The sequence below is a fragment of the Taeniopygia guttata genome, chromosome 2, assembly GCF_048771995.1.
Source record: "Taeniopygia guttata chromosome 2, bTaeGut7.mat, whole genome shotgun sequence".
NCBI lineage: Eukaryota > Metazoa > Chordata > Aves > Passeriformes > Estrildidae > Taeniopygia > Taeniopygia guttata.
Window position 1 is genome coordinate 92,421,871 of NC_133026.1, and position 19,960 is coordinate 92,441,830.

The 19,960-nt window shown below is 42.9% G+C and overlaps 1 protein-coding gene across 7 annotated transcripts in view; it reads left to right on the top strand.

Moving 5' to 3' along the window:
• RIPOR2 (RHO family interacting cell polarization regulator 2) overlaps positions 1–19,960 on the top strand; it is a 107,917-nt gene that overhangs the window by 63,591 nt on the left and 24,366 nt on the right. For all 7 annotated transcript variants that reach the window (XM_072924452.1, XM_030265877.4, XM_072924454.1 and 4 more), the window contains exons 2-8: positions 10,258–10,384; positions 11,520–11,675; positions 12,307–12,385; positions 12,600–12,623; positions 13,629–13,682; positions 16,487–16,636; positions 17,561–17,624. In XM_072924452.1, coding sequence (XP_072780553.1) covers positions 10,258–10,384; positions 11,520–11,675; positions 12,307–12,385; positions 12,600–12,623; positions 13,629–13,682; positions 16,487–16,636; positions 17,561–17,624 — 654 coding nt within the window. The remainder of the gene's footprint in view (positions 1–10,257; positions 10,385–11,519; positions 11,676–12,306; positions 12,386–12,599; positions 12,624–13,628; positions 13,683–16,486; positions 16,637–17,560; positions 17,625–19,960) is intronic.

A 19,960-nucleotide genomic window follows, 5' to 3' on the forward strand; every position in this document is an offset into this window, starting at 1 on the left:
TTTCAGCACCCTCATTGTAAATAATTTCTTCCTTATATCTAGTCTAAACCTACCCTTTTTTAGTTATAAACAATTGTCCCTTGTCCTAGTACTCCAGGGCCTGCTGAGAAGTTTGACTCTATCTTTCTTACAAGCCCCTTTCAAGTACTGAAAGGCTACAGTCCAGTCTCTCTGGAGCCTTCTCTTTGCCAGCTCAACAGCCCCAACTCTCTCAGCCTGTCTTTGTAGGAGAGGTGCTCCATCCTCAGGACTCACTCCAGCATGTCCCTGTCATTCCAGTGCTGAGGGCCCCAGACATGGATGCAGTACTTGACGTGGGGTCTCACCAGAGCAGAGGGGCAATGTCCCTCACCCTGCTGCCCACATTGCTTTTCATGCAGCACAGAATATTGCTGACTTTCTGGTCTCCATTTGCACGTTGTTGAGTCATCTTGATAAGTGTTGAAATGAAATATGCTTTCAGAAAATGGTGGCAAGGAGAGCAGATCTCCCTAAAACTCTAGATATTTTTTCAAGTGGTTCCTGTAAACACCTGTGTGTCTATAAAGCTGTTCTGTTGTTTTTGTGGATACCTGGTATAAGATAACTGTGTGGGACAAGGTTGGGATAGCTGTGCCCTCTGGCAGTCTACACATATCAATCACTTTTTTTATTTTGCTCAGCTGCTCCATTGGTCATATGACTTATTTTTCCAGCTCCAGTGTCACTAACAAAAGCTTTTCCCAAGAGGGACCTTAGCATAGACCCTTACCCTTTTATCCTCTTTCAGATGTTTCTTACAGATCCTTTAATGATCCTGACCAGAGAAAATGGTAGTGTTTTGGGAAAAGTTTAGGTTGTTTCATAGTATTAGATACGCACTCAAATCCTGTGCCTTCAAGAGGTTTTAAAAGCTTAAAATACTGTAGCCAAGAGAATAATGAACTCTGCCACAATTTTAAATAAAATTTCTTAAAGTCGTATATGTAAGAAGACTGAAGTTTTGAATTTGAGAATGAGCTGAAGCCAAGAGACAAGTGAGTTGCATCGGAGCAGACAGCCATTCTTGGTTGTGCATGGACAGTGTTCAACTACTTGATGTACTGGAAGAGAGCTTCAGACAGATGCTATAGCCAAATGTAAATGAAGTAATACAGGACTTGTATGGCAATGCTGTTTAAGTGGCCACACTTGTAAGGTGTAAAAATGATTAAATAAATCTGTGCTGCAATGCTCATGTCTGGGAGAAGAATATCCAGCTTTAAAGATCTTCATCCTAGGACATGTAACAGTGTATCTTCAACAGTACTTTAGTGAGCAGTGTGCCATTACGACAATCCTGGAAATAGAATGATCATATAAACATCCACAGAGTTCTAAGTCACCCTAATCCCATGTATTTAAAGAGGAGCAGCAAAGCGTTTGTATCTCATTAGTGGCTGAAAGGATTTGACAACAATGATGTTTTACTTTCCTTTCAGGGATGCAAAGCCTGTCGTACTTGTTTAATTTAGCTCACTCATGCTTATATTAGAGCGTACCTGGAATGGATACCAAGAACAGCTAGTTTGTCTGTCTTAGCTGAGGGAAAACAATCTCTAGAGCAGCCCACTGGTTACCCAAACCATCCTGCATGTGTTTACTTGATGCATTTACTTTCCTGCATATGCAAAGAAATGGTATCCTCAGCTTGCTGTCCTTGCCCTTGCTGCTACCATCTGCATTAGATGAGGGTTGTAAAGCAGCAAAAATGTTTGTGCAAAGTAATTAAAGAAATCAGCATTCTCAAGGACAACTTTGCTAGCCATTGCTTTTCTCTCCTGTCATGGAAAAGATTTTTAATATTCATTCCTTGCACAGTCTGAGAAAGTGAAGCCACTGTGTTGCTTACACTTGACATGCAAATTTAGGTCACTGCTCAGATTCATCATGGATTTTGCCAAAGGACTCCCACTGGAGCTGCATCTGTTGGCATCAGGGCTGTCTTACCCCACTTGTGCTCAGATGTTACTCCTGGATTTGTTACTCCAGATGTTGCTGTTGGTCAGTAAGGGTCAAAGGAGACCACCCACAACACTCACAGGTTCCTAGGCCTCCCCTAATGCTAATGCTTGCCAAAATGGGCAATAGGTTGGTCACTTTTTGTGGTCTGAGCTAAGAAATTAAAATTACGCCCAACATCTGTGGTCAACCAGGCATATGCTAAAAGAGGTAGAGAAGTAGCCGGGCTGCTCCTGGCTGGAGAAATTCCCACAACTTGTTTTGCATCCTGCTAGTCTACTACTGCTCAGAACATTGGTCCTAGTAGTTTATCTCCTGATGCAGGGATAGATAACAGAGCTGCCCAAAGTCTTGCACTTTTATGACTGTGCAGTGCTGCCACAATGACAGTGTGGTTAATTGTGTGCTCAAGCCACTCTGCAGAACCGCTTATTAAGGATTTTGTGCAAGGTGGATTTAAAGCATGAGAGGATTGTTCTCAGTTGTGTTTCAGAAGTGCTTTTTCTTTAGATTATTTGTCAGCACTTGAATGGCAGTGGGTCTTTGTTTTTAATTAAATCTTACATTGACATAGAGAATTATCAGTGATGAGTAGAATTGGAGTTGACTTCTAATCAAAGATAATTCTGCATACTGGGGTGGGTTTGAGATGAATGAATGTCAAATGTAATTAGATGGTCAGATTCTGATCCCTCAGCCGCACTCACAAGTACAGTTATAGACCAAATTTTGCTTATTTATACTAATGCCAGCTGAATATGATTGCCCTATGTCTCTAATGCTGTAGGGAGCAAGATTAGGGAGGGCTCCATGTGGGCTCCTGCGCATGCTCACCTCAGCCACCAGTGTGAAATAAATGTTAGAACTGAAAAAAAAAAAGGAGGTCAGCTGCCACAAACCCATCTGTTGTGTGCTGAACCATTTAGGATTAAATTTATTTTCCTTGGGTTTATTACAGTGAAATAACTCATTTGCATTTCCCTCTCCTTGGGTTTTCAGCTGTACCAGGAGGAAGGTGCAGTGTAGGTCTTTCTCTGAGGGGAGGTTAAGCAGATGCTCCCTGGCAACACAAATAGAGAAACGGGGGCATTGCACTGAGAGCTCTGGTGAAGCATTAGATTCAAAAAGGGGAGGAAAAAAGCTAAGGGTGGTATGAGACAAAAAGGGTTCTGCTTTTACCTTAGCTACTGCCAATCCTTATTTCTGTGTTCTAGTGAGGTGATGAGAATTAATGCTAAAGGCATGTTTTACAATAAAAATAAAATGAAGTGAAAAGTCCTCACACTGACCTTGGTACCTAGACTGGTGTGAGAGATGACTTACTGAATATATGGAGCTATATTGCAGTAGGAACATCAGCTACCAAGTCCTATGCATTTGCAGTCATATCTACTTTAACGTTTTGCTCTTGACCTGGACTATTAGCTTTTTTCTTACTGTTACTATTGCTTTTTATGCAATAAAAAGGTTTATGTACATCATGTAGTTTGGGTAGGAGGAGCAGAAAAACAACATGGGCTGTTCCAGATGGTAGACAATTTGTATTTCTGCTCAGGGTGTCTAGTGATGAGATAGCAAATACTCTAGCATTTGAATTGAAAATGCCCTTACATGCAACATTTAAAATGTTCTTACAGAAATGAGGCCATAAAGTACAAGCCTTTTTCCTAAGGCTTGATGCAATTTGAAACAAAAGCTGAAATTTGGTACTGAAATATTACATTTTCATTTATTAGAAACAGGTAATGGCATCTTGTGCTCACTTGTGGGGATTTCTGCATGAAAAAGTAAAGCTCCTAGCTGTGGGCTTAAGAGCTATAAAAGATGCATCAGTTGCATAAACATTTCTTTGTGCGTTGTAAGAATGGAATCCACCTGAATTGAAGGTATTGAAATACTGTTAATAAAAGAATCACTGTAGGTGTCCCTGATGGACATAAAGTCATCTGTGAGAAGTGTGCTCAAGCCTTCAGAGAGATCCTGCTGGATAATCGGTGCCAAGGATGTCCATGGTGAGGGAAGAGACCACCTCAGCAAGAGCAAGATGATCTGCAGTGGGCTCAGCTAAGATTCTTGTTGCTGCAAGAGGTGGAGCAGTTTCCCTTCCTGTGCTGTGGCTACCAATGACTTTGATGCCCACCCAAGCATGTCCCATGTGCTCCCACATGTCTTGTTTGAAGGAGGGGGCTCCATCTCAGCTGCAGCTCCTTCTCTGTGCAGCACTGCTCTTCAGCCATGTGGGTAAGCCCACGTGGCTCGTTCTGTACGCTAAAATTAACGTGTGAAGCTCTCGGGTCTGCTGGCCTTTCACCGGCTGATGTGCTTGTCAGTGTAGCCATATGCTACTATTTAGGAATATCTCTAAGCCTTGGACTTGGGTGGAACAAATGCACATGATTTTATTCTGGCAACCAAGAATAGTTCTTCAGATGGAGTTCACATGTCTGTACAGCTCTAGCAAATGCTGCCCTGCACAAGGGAGGAGCAGCCCAATCACTGGGAGCATAAAATGTGCCATGAAGGTTATAATTCCTGTAATTGAGTGACCAACAGAAGACACCTTTCTACATGTGCTTCCAGGAGACCCCCACTGCACAGAAATCTTCCTGACACATATAGAAATTATGAGCCTGCTCCCTCATGCCTAAGAGTTTTTGTCCTGAAAGTGTAAAAAACTCTTGTGTAATAATTAAATTTCTTGTGAAAGTTTTTATAATGCTCCTGAGCACTCTTACCCACATAGCACTGTCAGATTTTTATGTTAAAAAACCAAAAGGATGTGTACTTTCTCATCCAAGATACATACCTCTGTACCTTCTGGGAGACTAGGGAACATGGAAATCGTAGATTCCAGGTGAAATTATTTGGGCTACTGGCCATGCTGGCCTTGTATTGCCAAAGTGGTTCAGCTAAATCAGAAGGAAGAAGTTGGAAAACAAATATTAAAAATTACCTGACTTGGGCTACAAAAGCAAGCAGCATGAATTGGAGGTGCACTGAATGAGCTTGGCACTGAGCGTGTGTAAGTTTAGAACTTCATTGGCTGTTTTGGAGGATGACATGACTACTAGGGCATAAGAGTTCCCTAATTGTGGTTGTCTTTTGGAGAGATGCATGGTCCTAAATGTCATCTCATTGCATTTTAAAGTTTTTCTCCTTTGTAGGGCAGCCAGCCCAATAAGCAGAATAAAGACCTTGGCATAGATGAGAGAGGAAAATGTTCTTTTCTTTCTTTAGTCACAAAGATATCGGCTCATTTGTCAGACATATCCCAGGTGTGCAGGTAAGAAATGTTCCTAGTACACCAAACATAATTGGTTGACTTTTGTAGCCATCCACTCACATTAGTTAGTGGACCCCCTCAGTTCACCTTAACATAAATAATTATCACGTGATTTTTAACAGGCAGCCTGCAGACCATCATATATCAACATATAAATCATCTCACTGCAGGGATTACCTCTCCTGAGATCCAGAATGAACCTTGAACCATGTGTCACAAAAGAAAATTATATAGGAAGAAAGGAGGATCAAGGATGCTTTCAAGTCACTCAGTCCTATCCCATTTAATCGGCGATTACATAATCCCGAAGTGTCCTCAAAGCCTCAGCTGCAAACAGCTCCCTTACACCTTACAGCAAATTCTAGACCTGGAGCCATAACTGTAGCTGCTACAAGGAGAAAACAGGAAGAATCAAGGGCACCATCACCACTGTATATTGCAGCTTTACACGATTGTTAGCACATGTCTAGCAAAACCAACTTCCTCCTGTCATGTGGTGGGCAAAACATAAAACCTCCAAACTGGTCATGGGGAAGAAGCAAAAAAAAAAAAAAAAGGCTGTGCAAAAGTTAGATTAGATTTAGCAAATATGTTTCTGCCTGAATTTCCCCTCTTAGCTCGAATCAAACACTGTTTATCAAATATTTTGGCACTGTGGGAGGTAGAGGTCTGTGCTGAGGGTGATGAAGAGAGGGCAGCCCTGTGGAAGTGATTGTCCCTTCCCCACTCATTAGCTCAGGCTCAGCTGTTTCCCTATTTCCAGACTGAAAGAAGAGCTGAGAGGGGAGACTTTTATTTCCCTGGGGACGGAGACATCATCAATTATCTGCCATTCTCTGCTGCAAGCTGTCAGTGAATAGGGCAGAGGAGTACTGATAGGATTTCACCTTATCCCTTGATTTACTGATGGGCTCATCATTCAACTGCTGTGCAGTACTAATTATATTAATTATACTTCTACACAGGGCATGCTTATATTAGCAGTAAGGAGACTGGTGTCTTTAAAATGAAACATCCCTGGTTCATTAACTATATAGATTTAAAAGTGTAAGCATAGTCATTATGTCCACTGCTGAAGTGGATCTCTCAAACCACAGAAGCATTTAATATCATTTTAGATGTGCAACTTGCATTATATTGAGAGCAAAATTTATACTGCATGTAGAAGACAGTAGTATTATATCACACAACTGCTAAATGTAGACTGAGAAACTTGATCACTCCTTTGGTGTAGCACCAGAATGCCCTTAGCGGTGTTCAGCTGTGGGGATACCCGTCAGGTCTGTAAGAGATCTGGGTGAGTCCTCGGGCTGAGCCTTACTGAAATTATACTAACAACTGCATCCATTCACACCATCAGGATAGGACTGGATTATTAAATTCAGAGGTAGGTTTATGTAGCTGATAGCAGAGAGACCTGTGAATGGTTTAAGAGGCAGGAAAATAAATGGGTATCATAATAATCCATGGATGCAGTGCCCATATGGAGCCATTGTCTCTGTGAATTTGGGCCAAGGAACTGATGCAGAGTCTGCAATTTTCTGAGGTTGATTGAAAGTATCTGAGATGTCATATTATGAATATTAGTTTAAATCTTAAGAACAGATGGTGTTGGTACAATAGAGTCAAACTTTAACCTGACCAATGGAAAATAACTGAACAGAGCTGGGATGTTTCACCAGTTCCTACTGCTACCTCCTTTTATCTCAGTTTTCTTCTGTACAGAAATTAAACATACATTATTCACCAAGATTATATATAATATATAGGGAGAGGCCACAAGCCTATCTGGGCTCTGAGTTCTGACCATTTTATGCAAAAGCAAAGCAAAAGTAGCTCCAGGCAGGTCTTCAATTTGCATTTCAATTGCACTTCTTGCACATTTTTTCTGGTATCTTGGGGAAAGTCTTAGCTACTAATGCCTTTCAAAGCCATCTGAATGCTTGAGCAAAATAAAGAAAATAAATAAGTACATTCCTTTTCCAAGATTATTTATTTTTTAAGTTAGCCCAAAGGAAAAGAAAATCAAAACAATTCCAGTATTTCTGCACAGTCAGATTTGCACACTAAGATTCTGTTCAGAGTGAAAGCCATTCGTATTCTGTTCATATTAATAGAGAAGAGACATCATGCAGAAGATGCTAGGATTTTCACAACAGTTTTGAATCTAAAGCCCTTTTCATAGCCAGTGTGGTTGTGATTAGCACCCAATTTCAAGTTTTGTTTTATCTCTCTTATTTTTTTGAGGAATGGTTGATGGTTATGCAGCTAGATCTCCTCTGACTGTCAGTGTTGTTTAGCTCCTCCTAGGTCTCCAGATGTTGTCAGTGTGTGTGTGTTAATGATCCTGTCAAGCCATGCAAGTACTGAACACTTGCAAGGGATTTATTTCTGCTCCTTGGCACTCTGGACCAGATTTTTAATGCAAATCCTTGTATGGGAGCATGCAGATTGCAGCCTAATTGTCTGAAGGTTATTTGCAAACCCAAAGGGAACTTGCTGTGCAGACCCCAGAGTACTGTGGTCAGGTGGTTTCCGCTCTGTCTTGCAGGAGGTGGCTCTCTGTGGAGTTTGAACTGTTAGACATAAGCTGGCACAGGGAAACTCTGTACCATCTATAGGGATGTGAGGTTTGACCCTGGAAGCTGCAAAATGCCTTCTGGCAAGTGCTGTGCCAGGTATCAGCAAGCCTGAGCACAGCTCAGCCCTGCAGAGGTGTGCAGAGAGCCTTATGGATGTAGGGGTGAGTACAGAGTCAAATTTGGGCTCTCATTGACCAAAGACTCAAGTATCTCCAGCTGTGGCTGGAGCATGCTTATCCCTGTGTGAGTTAGCCAAAGTGCATCCTCACTGTGGTATCTTCTGAGTTTGTGAGGAGTAGCTGCTCCAGAGCCTCTCTGTTCTTCCACGCTCTCCCCTATCCGTGGGTTTCTGCCCAATACAGGTGTTCATGGCCCTGGTCTGCCTGAGAGCAACTTCTCTGTCCCAGGGGTTTATCCTTGCTGTGGTTAAACTCTCCAAGCCCTGAGCTGGGTGGGCTGCATCTGGGCTAGGCTGGGACACGAATGGTCAAGTACCATTACCTGCTGACCACAGGGGAGGAGAAAACTGTCTTTGACTGCACCCCTTGTGGTATCTCTGAGGCTGTTCAGTCAAGGGGACAGCCCTCACTTCCAAAACAGGAAGATGCACTCTGGCTTGTGTAATAGAGAAAATGTCTCATCAGCAGTAGTGCTGGCAATGCTGAGACTGAAAGAAGTGTTTCTGGCAGAGTTCTTGCAGAAATATTCCTGACAAAGCTGCTCCTTGGGCAATGCAGTCTCCTCCGAAGAGAAACAGTAGTTCGCCATGGCACCTATTGCCACCCCAAAGAGTATTTGCCCAGCTTAACGCTCCAAATTAAATATAACTCAGCAGTGCACAGTGTTTCCCCACATATTTACTTTCTGCAGTGAATGTTTGCCATACAAGCACCACGTAGCTCTGGTGCTTATCATTAATAAATATGTTCAGTTGTGAAGGCTCACAGTGTAGATCTCTGGTTTTCACAAATGGCTGCTTTATTGGGCACTCGCAATCATTCCTGATCTGTGGGGATGAGAGGGCGGTTTAGATTTGCTGTCACCCTCTCAGCCCTGTAGGTCAGAATTGTCCGAGTCTCACAGAACATGAGCTGCACTGCCTGCAGGCAGCTTCAGCCCCTGCCATACCATCCTGCTTCATTACCAAGCTCGGCTACTGGAGTGAAATGAACTGGGGCCACAGGGCAGGCTGAGTCCAGCTTTTAAAATAGAGGGAAAAGAATGGCTAAACCCCCTCTTTTTCATTTTCTGTCACGTTATTTTTAAGCTGGCCTAGTTTCTCAGTCCATTTCACAGCACAGTTGTGTCATCGGCTGAACTGACATCCCAGGAAGGATGGAGGCAGTGAAAAGACGCATCCTGCAGGATGGAGGAGCTGTGTCTGGGAGTACCTGCTGACCAGCTCCCTCTTCTCTAACATCCCTGTTTTGCTCCTGCTCCGCGCCCTGCTCCTTGGCCTGTGTTGACCATGGTGCTCCTCACGAATTGGTGGGGCCATTCCTCTTATCAGAGCAGCACAAAACCAAGCCAGCAGAAAAATCAATTTAATTGTCTGCCGAGGGCAGAGACAAGATAAACAGTGGATTAAGGAGAAAAGGAAGATAAAGGATCCCCCTTTTCCCTTGTGGCAGCAGATAGAGCTGCTGTGAACTGTAGCACTTCTCTGTTATTTATTTGTGGATGGATTGAAATCATCCTAGTTTAGTGCAGATGCCAAGCTGGGCAATGGAAATGAGCACACAGAGGGCAATGGCTTCCTCCCTGCTGGGGCCCCCCCAGACACATGAAATGCAGAGCATACAGTGCCTGGAGCTTGTTTACTCCTCTCTCTTCACGGTGGAGGGCATCCCTCTCATCACGACATGTCACGGCTGCACATGCACCCACTGCATCTTCCTTCTCAGCAGCCCCTGGGCTGAACAGCCATGGGAGCAAGGATCAAAGGGGAGCTACAGGGCGTTCAATCCTTTTTAAAATTATTATTGTGTATAATCACACTTTGCAGTGGCAGTGAGCGCCTCCTAAGAGCTCTGCACACTGCCATAATGATTCCCAGGACAGATGGGGACATTGGGGCTGGGGGTGAAGCATGCCAGGCATGGCAGAAATTGGGGATGGCATTGGGATTATCATATCAAAGTATCTGGTTTCTAGTCCCATATCCAGACCCTCTTTATGTCACTGGTACATTTTTAGTAGACCCTGGGCTGGAAGTCAGAAGTTAAAATAAGACTGGTTTGGTTTTGAGTGGGGATCATTTGGAAATGCAAACAGATTTGTGCCCTGGCTTGCAGCCCCTCATGGGGTTCAGGTACCCCTTAATGTCACGGATGGACACCAGGCTGTCTGGCCTCACTGCCTGCCTTTTACTGTAATTCCACCCTCGCTGACATGCTTTCTGTTGTTTTTCAGGAATATCTCCGAGGCTCGCTGACATCATGTCAATAGGATCACATTCATTCTCCCCAGGAGGTCCTAATGGGATTATTAGGAGTCAGTCCTTCGCTGGCTTCAGCGGGCTTCAGGAAAGACGGTCCAGGCAAGTACCCATGTTCCCTAAGGTGAATTTCAAAATCAGGCTGTAAGGGAGTCCTGGGCTTTAGGGGATGAGGAAGGAAAGGAGATGAGAGAGGACTTCTTTATCTCTGACTCTGCCAGATAAAGTGTGCTAGGCTAAAATGTCTCTATATATTTTTTATATAACTAAGCTGTTACCCTCGGCCTGTTTGCCTCTCCCCCATTAATGCAGGGCTTCCTTGCATGCCTCAGAGCTGTGAGAGAATTTCAGAGAACCATTTTAACTATGCAGTGATCTTTTCAACATGTGAAATATGCAGGAAGACTGCACATGATACACTTGCCATCACCTCCTGTTTAAGACCACTGCTGCCTAAAAGACAGTTTTCTCATTGCTGCACCACTACAAATCCAAAACAAAGCTCTTTTCCTGAGCTTGGCTGCGGAGCCTTTCTATGCACTGCCCCTTAGCTACACAGGACTTGGGGCTTTAGTCAGGCATGCCCAAGCCATGCAGTCCTGGATGCTCCCAGAGGCTACTTTACAATTGATTTTAACTTGTGCAGTCTCCCAGTGCCAGACCACCAGTTAGCAACTGAGGAGTAACTGCAGGCAAAGGGCCTCCTGTTGTCAGCCCAAGTCAGTGATGGTTGTTAGATGCTGACCTACCCGGCAGCAAAGTCCCCAAAGAGGCACCTGTATGCAGCACAACTGTCCTCACTTTGCCATACACTCCATCCTCAAGACCAGTGATGCTGTTCTCCAGAAGCTCTCTTAATCAAATCCCAATCTTCCTTAGGACGCACAGGCATTATACCTGAGGTTATATTGGCTCCTCTTTCTTTTTAGCACTTGGATGTAGTTCAGCTCTCTCATGGGCTCTCTAATGTGAGTTAGGACAGGCATGGTGCAAGACAGAAATGTCTGATGAGCCTCAGATTTGGCCTTGCATTTCCAGATAAGTGTTTATGTCTTGGGAAGCACATATCCCAGGCTGCTCAGATTCTTAACCCATAAGGAAATGCAGACCTCTAACTGGCAGAAGCAGATACATTTTTTGCAAGCAGAGATAATATCAGAAGATTTCTTCAAGCTAAACTCCTTTGAGATTTCTATGATTTATAGGGATTTCTTCCTCTTTGATGTTCATTTTGCAGGTGTAACTCCTTTATTGAAAATTCCTCCGCGCTCAAGAAGCCCCAAGCAAAGGTGAAGAAAATGCATAATTTGGGCCATAAGAACAGTACCACGCCCAAAGAACCCCAGCCCAAAAGGATGGAAGAGGTCTACCGAGCCCTGAAGAGTGGCCTGGAGTAAGAGCTTTTATCCTGCTTGTTGACTGAAGCTTTCTGTGACGTTTTAGAGCCTAGAGAAACAAGAGCAGGAATCCTTCCTCATAAGAGATGAACATACACCTCTTAAAGTCTGGATTGTGACACTTAGTATCTAAAATATTTATATGAGAAACAGGAATACAGGAGGCAGAATCCATTTCCATTCACATTTTGAGAAAAGCTCACAAAGTCTGGGATTTCAGCATCAGATTTTTTTTCCGAGTTTCCTAGAGTCCTATCAAAGGCTTTGTATTGCCTTTCAGATAACATCCCAGATGATAACAGGGCTTTTATCAGCCAATACAGGCGTAGCGACTGGAAGGCACCAGCCCATAAACTAAGCAGCAGACTAGCTTAGTTAAAACTGGTTGTTCCGTGTAAAGAGAACACCGAACTCTAACACACAGTTAAGTAAGGGGACTCCTATTTATTCCCAAAAAGGCAGCAGGGAGCTGCTTTTAGGACAGATCAATGTAAATGAGTTTTTTTGTCTGTAAACACATCCAGTGAGGAAAGTCATTTGTCAGGCAGATTTTCTTTTGAGATGGTCATCAGCCAGCTTGGTATGTGCTGCAGAGCTCATGCATCGTTTTCTGGTTTGTGTTTGCAGTGAGTATCTGGAAGTTCACCAGACAGAGCTGGATAAGCTGACTACTCAGTTAAAAGACATGAAAAGAAACTCACGCCTGGTACGTGCCATGCTTTTTCTTCGTGTAGATGCACAGTGGCCTTCTTGAGATGCTGGAGCAGCCAAGGGATGGGTGTGGGATACAGGGAATCTGCACTGATGCAAATTCCCTTTTAGCCATGGTATTGTTTGTGATTTCTGTTGAGTGTCAAACACTACTTTCTCATGGTGCTGTTGTGTTGCAAAATTAATCAGTTTTGTGTTCTCTGTTGCAGGGAGTCCTGTACGATTTAGATAAGGTATGCTACTCCCTTGAACACTCATTTTGCAAGGAAGCATTAATATCCCCACAGTGCACATGGAACCTTTCTCAGAGGGATCTGCTAGCCATGCCAACACCTGCATTTTCAAAGGAAGAAGTCCTACTCCCCGCCTCTTCCCAGGGGCTCTGGTATTGCCCGTTAATGCAGCATCAAACACTGTGTGCTCACTAATCTGGCATCAAATGTACTCCACCAACCCTTTTTCTGAGGTCTGCCAGGTCAGACTGGCTCTGGGATGGGCACAGACAGAGAGACAGACCCCTGCCAGGCAAGGAAGGAAGGAAACAGAGGAGGGACTTCCTTTCTATGTCACCTGACAGCCCTTAAATCCATTCCCTTGTGCAAATTCTCCCAGCCAGCTCCACTCAGATGGGGGCTGATAGCAGCACACCAGGGGGCTGGAGGGGGATCCAGGTAAAGCCCCAGTTCATTCCTGCCAGTTTTGAAGAAAGAAAAATAGAAAATACATTTTCCCTGCAGGAAAATTTGGGTGAAAGAAAAGCTTTCAAAAACATTTCCTGAACAAGTCTGACTTTTTTTTTTTTCAGTCAAAATTCCAAGCTTGGGTTTAGTCTCAAAACCAGCTTGCTGTGGAAGACTATGGATCTTGAAATGCAAAACCTGATCAATATTAATAATGTGATTTCAAAGTACTGAAAACAAAATTTTAAACCTAAAAAAAAAAGCTCTGCTTTCTTTTTTTTTTTTTTTTTTTTTTTTAGTAATGAGAAAAACCTAGAGAAAACCCATCAAATGAAAACTCTAAAAATATATATTAGGTAAAGAAGTGAAGGTGCTTCATTGTCAGCAGCACCTTAACAGTAGTAGGATGGGACAACTGATTCTGGATTCATGGTCAAGGAAATCCTATGTGTTTTAAGGAGGAGTATCTTGGATCCATGGGGACTAGCAGAGATAGCGTGACAGTGTCTTATTGATTTATTTAAAGATGCCTCACCTCTGTCTTTTCCTTTCTTTCAGCAAATCAAAGCGGTTGAGAGATACATGAGAAGGCTGGAGTTCCACATTAGCAAGGTAATGAGCTCTCTCCTATCATCTTTCTTCTGCATCTGTTCCTATATTATTGAGGAAACAAACCCTTGGCCTCCTGCTGCCCCTTTGTGCTGGGGAGGCCGCTCCCAGATTGGCTGTTTTTCCATGATAGGCTGGTGGTCAGAGCCAAAGAAAGGGTTTCCACACAGACCCCAAGGTCCAGCCATGCCCTAAGACACTCCCACATACTTTTAGGTACAGAGAGAACATAGGGTTGGAGACTTGCTGGAGAAAATGTATCTCACAGCATGCTTATTGTCAGACTTTAGATAGAAGGAGAGTTGCATCTGAAAGTAATTTAATTCAGCAGTTATCTCTAGCACACACAGCAGCTAGCTTGGATTTATTCCTGGATTTCGCTGCTAATGCTTTTGCTGCGTGGTTTGGGGCTCGCATCCACCTGAATACATTGGTGAGAATATCAGTGGAGGTACTTGTGATTTACACTAATATGTTTTAGAGCTGGATGAAATCCATGGCATGTATTCCCTTACTTATAAACATATCTGCTAGTGATTAGTTGCTTTTTTGAGCCTGACAAAGGAATGAATTATTTTTGACAGATGAAATGTCTTTTGAGAGTCATTTGAAAAGCATTTGTGCAGCTTCAAGTCCTCTAATTATGACAACCTATCCAAACCTTTTAGCTTCAGTCCTCTCTTACTCTTGGAGCTGAAAATAAAAATATAAATTATGAGGCGATAGACTGCGATTTTGTTCCCCAAGCCACCTACTCCCTTGCTGGCAACATGAATGGCAAAAATAAGTACTTGAGGAACATTTCCATTCAAATCCTTCCCACTTCAGCCTGCTCAGAGCTAATGGTTTCTGGGTTTATAATAAGAGTGAAAAGCACCAAACGCGAGAGGTAACGTTGGTCAGTGTTACTCAGGCTTGCCAACTACGTGAGTTCACTTTCTGTAACCCACGGCAACAGAGACAAAAGGAACAGAGTGTGTGGCATTAAAGCCCACAGGCTTGGGCAGGTGGAGAAACATCTTTGTTTCTAAGGAGAGAAAAGAGTTTTTTCAGCAGTATGTAATCAGGGACAGAGAGATGCCCTCTCTCTTTTACCTGCCACTGCTCTGTAAAGGAAGCAAAGCAAGGAAAAGGGGGTGCGCCACAGCAGATCCCACATACTTGGGGAGCAGATGAGCATGTCCTAGCCACACTCACATGGGCAGGAGCAGGATATCAATCCCAGACCAAGGCTCCACTCCAATGTCAGAAGTAAATACCAAATGACAACTATTTATAGCAGCTGTCTTTAGCTTGCTGACTTGCAAGAGAAACAAGAGTGAATATGAGTGCAGAAAGCTTTTTTTGTCACTTCAAAATGGCAAAATGATGCCTGTGTCTTCATGATCTTATGCTGAACTCCTTCACTTTGCAAAGCATTCACTGTTTCGGGTAGGGTGTCCTCAGGTCAGAGGCTTCAGCACCCAGTTTTTCAAGATAGCCTTGTAAAAATTGACCCAAGGCTTTGAAGCCATCAGGAAGACAAGTCCCATTCCAAACAAATTAGCAACAGCACTTTTTGTTAGATGTTAAGCAGACTTGGAAAATAGGATTTGAAACATGCCTGGATTGTCACATCAGGCTCATCTCTAATGCAGCACACAAAATCACAGACTGATGAAGCCAAGGTGTTGGATGCTTTCATAGAGAGAAATAATGCCATGAAAATCTATTGCTGAGCAGGAGCACTGTTGGACACAGAGTGACCTCTTGATTTCAGAGATAACAATGGAAAGAGTTATTTTAGGTAAAACCCAAATATCCTCCTGTTTTAGGAGGGATGTTAGAAGCAGAAAGAAGAGACAGCTTCTTCAATTTTTGTCCTCCTCACCCTGATAGTCAAGTTAGAAAACTCACATCTCCTGTATTTGACAGATTTAGTTTATAAAAATATAAACCACTATATATAGCTGGTGTGTATATGTGCATGTATTACTCAGTTGGAGTAAATGTATGCATTTAGTACAGGGATTAGAGGGAAAAGGGAAACCAAAGCATGAGGTGTGTAAATCCATTGCCCCTCTGAAGTCAGATCCAGGTGAGACTTCATACTGTGTGTGACTATACTTTTCAAAACTTCTAGAGCACTTACCGTATGTTGGGTCCCTAAGTTATGTGAAAAGAAAGTAAGAAAATGACTAGATGTAAATGTCTGGGGTGGGGTTGAAGTTCAAAATACTTTTTTAACTTGACATCAGCTGTTTGTAAGCCCTTGTGCTGATTCCTAGTAGGACTCCCAGTTTCTGGAGAATGGACAGTAAGAGTTCAAAATAACACTTTCAGCTTTCAATACTACCTATTAGTCAAATATTGCAACAGCTTTGATGCATGACTGATATTACCAAAACCACTGCTGACCCTGTTAAATGTGCCATTTACCACTTCCAGTTGCATTTGGCAGTGTGGGCTTTGCAGTTGCCTTTTAAAGAGCTCTTCCACAGTGAGATGTTTGAGAAGGTGGCTGCATTCCTGCCTCACTGTTACGATGGGGAGAGCATGAGTAGCAGTGCTTAGAGGCATGCAGGGAAAGCAGGTGAATTGCTGGCATCTACTGTTGCTCTATTGAAATTTTTACAGTGGAAGTTTTTTTCATCTTGTGTTTCTTTTCCACAGACTGTAACACTATCACAGCTTCATTTCCTCAGCCCCTTCATTGGATATAATGGTTTGGCTGAGTTTTCTTTTAATGCAAATTACTTCATTGTGTTTGCTTTATTTTGCTGGAGTTTCTGGGTTTTCTTTCAGTACACTTTCCTTGTTCCCACTAGGTGGATGAGCTTTATGAAGCCTATTGCATCCAAAGACGTCTCTGTGATGGTGCCAGCAAAATGAAGCAGGCTTTTGCAATGTCTCCTGCCAGCAAAGCAGCTCGAGAGAGTTTGACCGAAATCAACAGGAGCTACAAGGAGTACACAGAGGTACATCCTCATCAGTTCATTCTTTTCACTCACACACTGTTTGAAAGCCATGGGAACTTTGCCACTAATTTCAGGGAGAGTTTCATCCAGACGGAAGAAATGAAAGCCAAACTCAGCAAAGAAGAATTAGTATTTGTTTTTCATCAGGTGAATACCTGATGACTGACAAAGACAGGTTACATGGGCCCAAAGAGTTCCTTGAAATAACAGTTTAGACTTTAGGAGAGCAGGGTTATAACTAGGAACTGAAAAAAAAAAAAAAAGAGGAAAAGCATAAATCTGTCCCAAACCTACTTAAACTCCTACTACCTCCTTCATCCCTACATCTGCCTACAGATGTAGGGATGGCAGCTTGACTAGAAATGATGCGCCTACAGACATATGCTGCATCCTGTGTGTGTACTTGCTGGGATCAAAATCTATTTCATTAAACAGGCAGGAGATGATGAGCAAGTCTAATAGTGTTGCAGACTTTCCAGCACACAAGCTGTGACAACCTTCCAAAACCTGAAGGAAGAACTGGAGAGGGTCTAATACCAGTCTCTCACAGCCTTCTTTCTAAATGTAGTACATGTTTCCTGAGAGATTAAATCATGCTGGGAGCCACTTTGGCATAGAGCTGCTGCTGTTGGCACAAGTCCTGGCTGGAGAGGACCTGAACAGTGAGCAGGTTACGCTCCAAGGGCAAAAGCTTCCCTTTTGACATCAGGAGGATTAGCATGCAGCAGCAGAGAAGCACAGGGTTGAAGTGTCAAAAAAGCAGGCAAAGTTACCATTTTTTAGGGCCAGACCTAGCTGAACAAGAAGGATGGCTCTGAGATTGATGTTATTGCAAAATATCTTGAATCTATCCTTACAAACAGACCTTTAAAAAAAATCCTAAAGAGGTTTTGTCTGCCCTCACTGTTTTCTTTTCCAACACAGAACATGTGTACCATAGAGGCAGAGCTGGAAAACCTATTGGGGGAGTTTTGCATCAAGATGAAAGGTAAATGCCTTTTAACCTTTCCCTTCTTTCTCAGAAACAGTGGCAGCTGCTGCACACATTGGTGAGGGAATTGAGACGTGCTGTGTGATATGCATTTATGACAGGTGGGGTTTCCCACCCATTGCTGAGCCTTCAAACTCCCAATTCACACCCCTGCCCACAGGGAAGGATTACAGAAACGGGAACACTAATGCTTACAGACTTTCTGAGATTCTGCTTTTTGTTTTCTAGACTAATTACCTCCCACAAAGACTCCTCCCAGCAGCCAAAGCAATTCAATTTCTAAGACTGCTGTAATTTTTGACTCTATTTTCAGTAATTCTTTGAGAAGGTGACTGGGAAATTATCTGAATTTCCATGGAGCTGAACTTGAAATTTAAAATACTTCTTAATTTGACATCAGCTATTTCTAACTCCTTTAGTTTTGCTAATTTTGACCAATACTATTTTTGACCAAATGTAAAAAAAGCAAAAAGCTGGGGATAGTTTTCCTAGATAATTCTGTGATGGCATTCACCTTTCCATTTTATTCCTTGTCTTTATGACAGGGGAGTTTATGGGTTTGAATACAATGGAATCAGTTTTACTTGAAGCCTCAATGGATCATCAGGTATTGCTAATGCTATTATCCCTTTAAGACTCGATGTCTTAAAGAAGAGATTGGGAGGGGATATCTTTTTTGGATCTGCAATCACTGGCATGAGAATAGTTCTATAAAACAAAGTCAGCATCTAAATATTCATGAAATCTTAATTCTTCACTTGATATCTTGCCATTTAAAACATCCATAGTATTGCTGGTGGAGTTTTGAGAGCTCACAAATCTCATACAAAGCTTTGGTTCTGCCTGCCTTGTCACAGTTTTTTCCTATGATTACATTGCATGAGATTAAGATTAATTTTAGATTAAATTAAAATAGTTACTCTGCGCTTTCATATTATAGAAAATTGCAGCAGATGTTCGCCTAGCTCCATCCCTCAGGTTTCAAATGAACACACAGAGACTGAGACAGATATTTCTGTACAGGAACCAACAGCAGAGCCACAGCATAGACATGCTGAATGAAACAATGCCATAGAGTGTGTAAAGGGATTTTCCAGTTCCATTGCAGTATTTCTTTGCTTGCTGTAAGTGCAGTGCACAGTTCCTGGCAGTGGGACATGTTGCAGAAGTGTCACAAATGTCTTATCTGAAGAGGTCTGGCCCCTTCTCTTTGGATGCCAAATCCTCTGGCAAAATTCAAGGACTTTGGAGAAGGCAGGTACTGCACTCATGAGCAGCAGCAGAGCACAGAGCACAAGCAGCAGCTGCTTCTAAATGCAGTTTGCATCATGTAAAAAGAAGCCCAAATTAGAAAACAGCAAAGAGAAATGCCAGATTAAGTGTTCTTTAATTAGGGCATCTGAGATTTCTATCTAGATAGTTTTCCCTAGGAATAGGAATCCTATAGGACAATACAGCCACTGCTATTGCTAAGGCTTGCAGCAGCTCTGGCAAAAAAGCCTGCAGATCACACAGCAAGTTTCCCCCTTAAGTTATACTGCAGCATATCCAACTAACTTTAGGATCTAATTTGAAATCAAAGCATTCCTCTCCCCAAAGCTTATCTGTTCCTAGCCATTCCAGTGGAAGTTATTTTTATTTTGTGCCCTCTGTCACTTACACTGAAAGCAAGCCAACCTACACAATGCTGTCAGGAAGCAGGGGAGCTGCACAGAGCTTTTATGACTGATTTTTATAGGAAACAAAAAGCCTAATCATTGTTCAGAATCAAGATAATAATTGTGCCAGCAGGCTTAGCTAACTGGTCAGAATTAATCAGTTGTTGAAATTTATCAGTGTGGAAGTTCCTGTATGGAATCTGCGTGTCCTGTTGCGATGCCCTTATAGCTGCTAGAAGAGGCAGGCAGCAGGAGGTGAAAAGCCCAGATGTTTCACTCAAGAGAGAGCAATAAGCTGGCCTGACACAGCGGTGGCTCTGCCACGTGCAGCCCACCCCAGGAGCCAGGAGTCCTGCATGCATGTGCTGCATGAGCTTCAGGTGGCCCTGCCTCCTTACCACAGCCCTGTGATGTACCTGTTCCCTAATTACTTATGCTGACCCCCAGCTCCTGTCCTGCCTGTATTAAAGGCCCAGTTCTTTAACAAAGGAATGGTGTTTGAAATTGTATGATGGAGCCATTGGTTCCTGCCATTTTTTAGTCCCCAAAAGCCATTCAGTCACCAGAAACTTGTTTCCTGTGAAAGTACTTATGCCCTTATGTCAAGTCTGCATTTAGCCTCCTCTTCATCATGCTGAAAAGACTTGGCCAGACTGGCTGAAAAGACAGCTCACA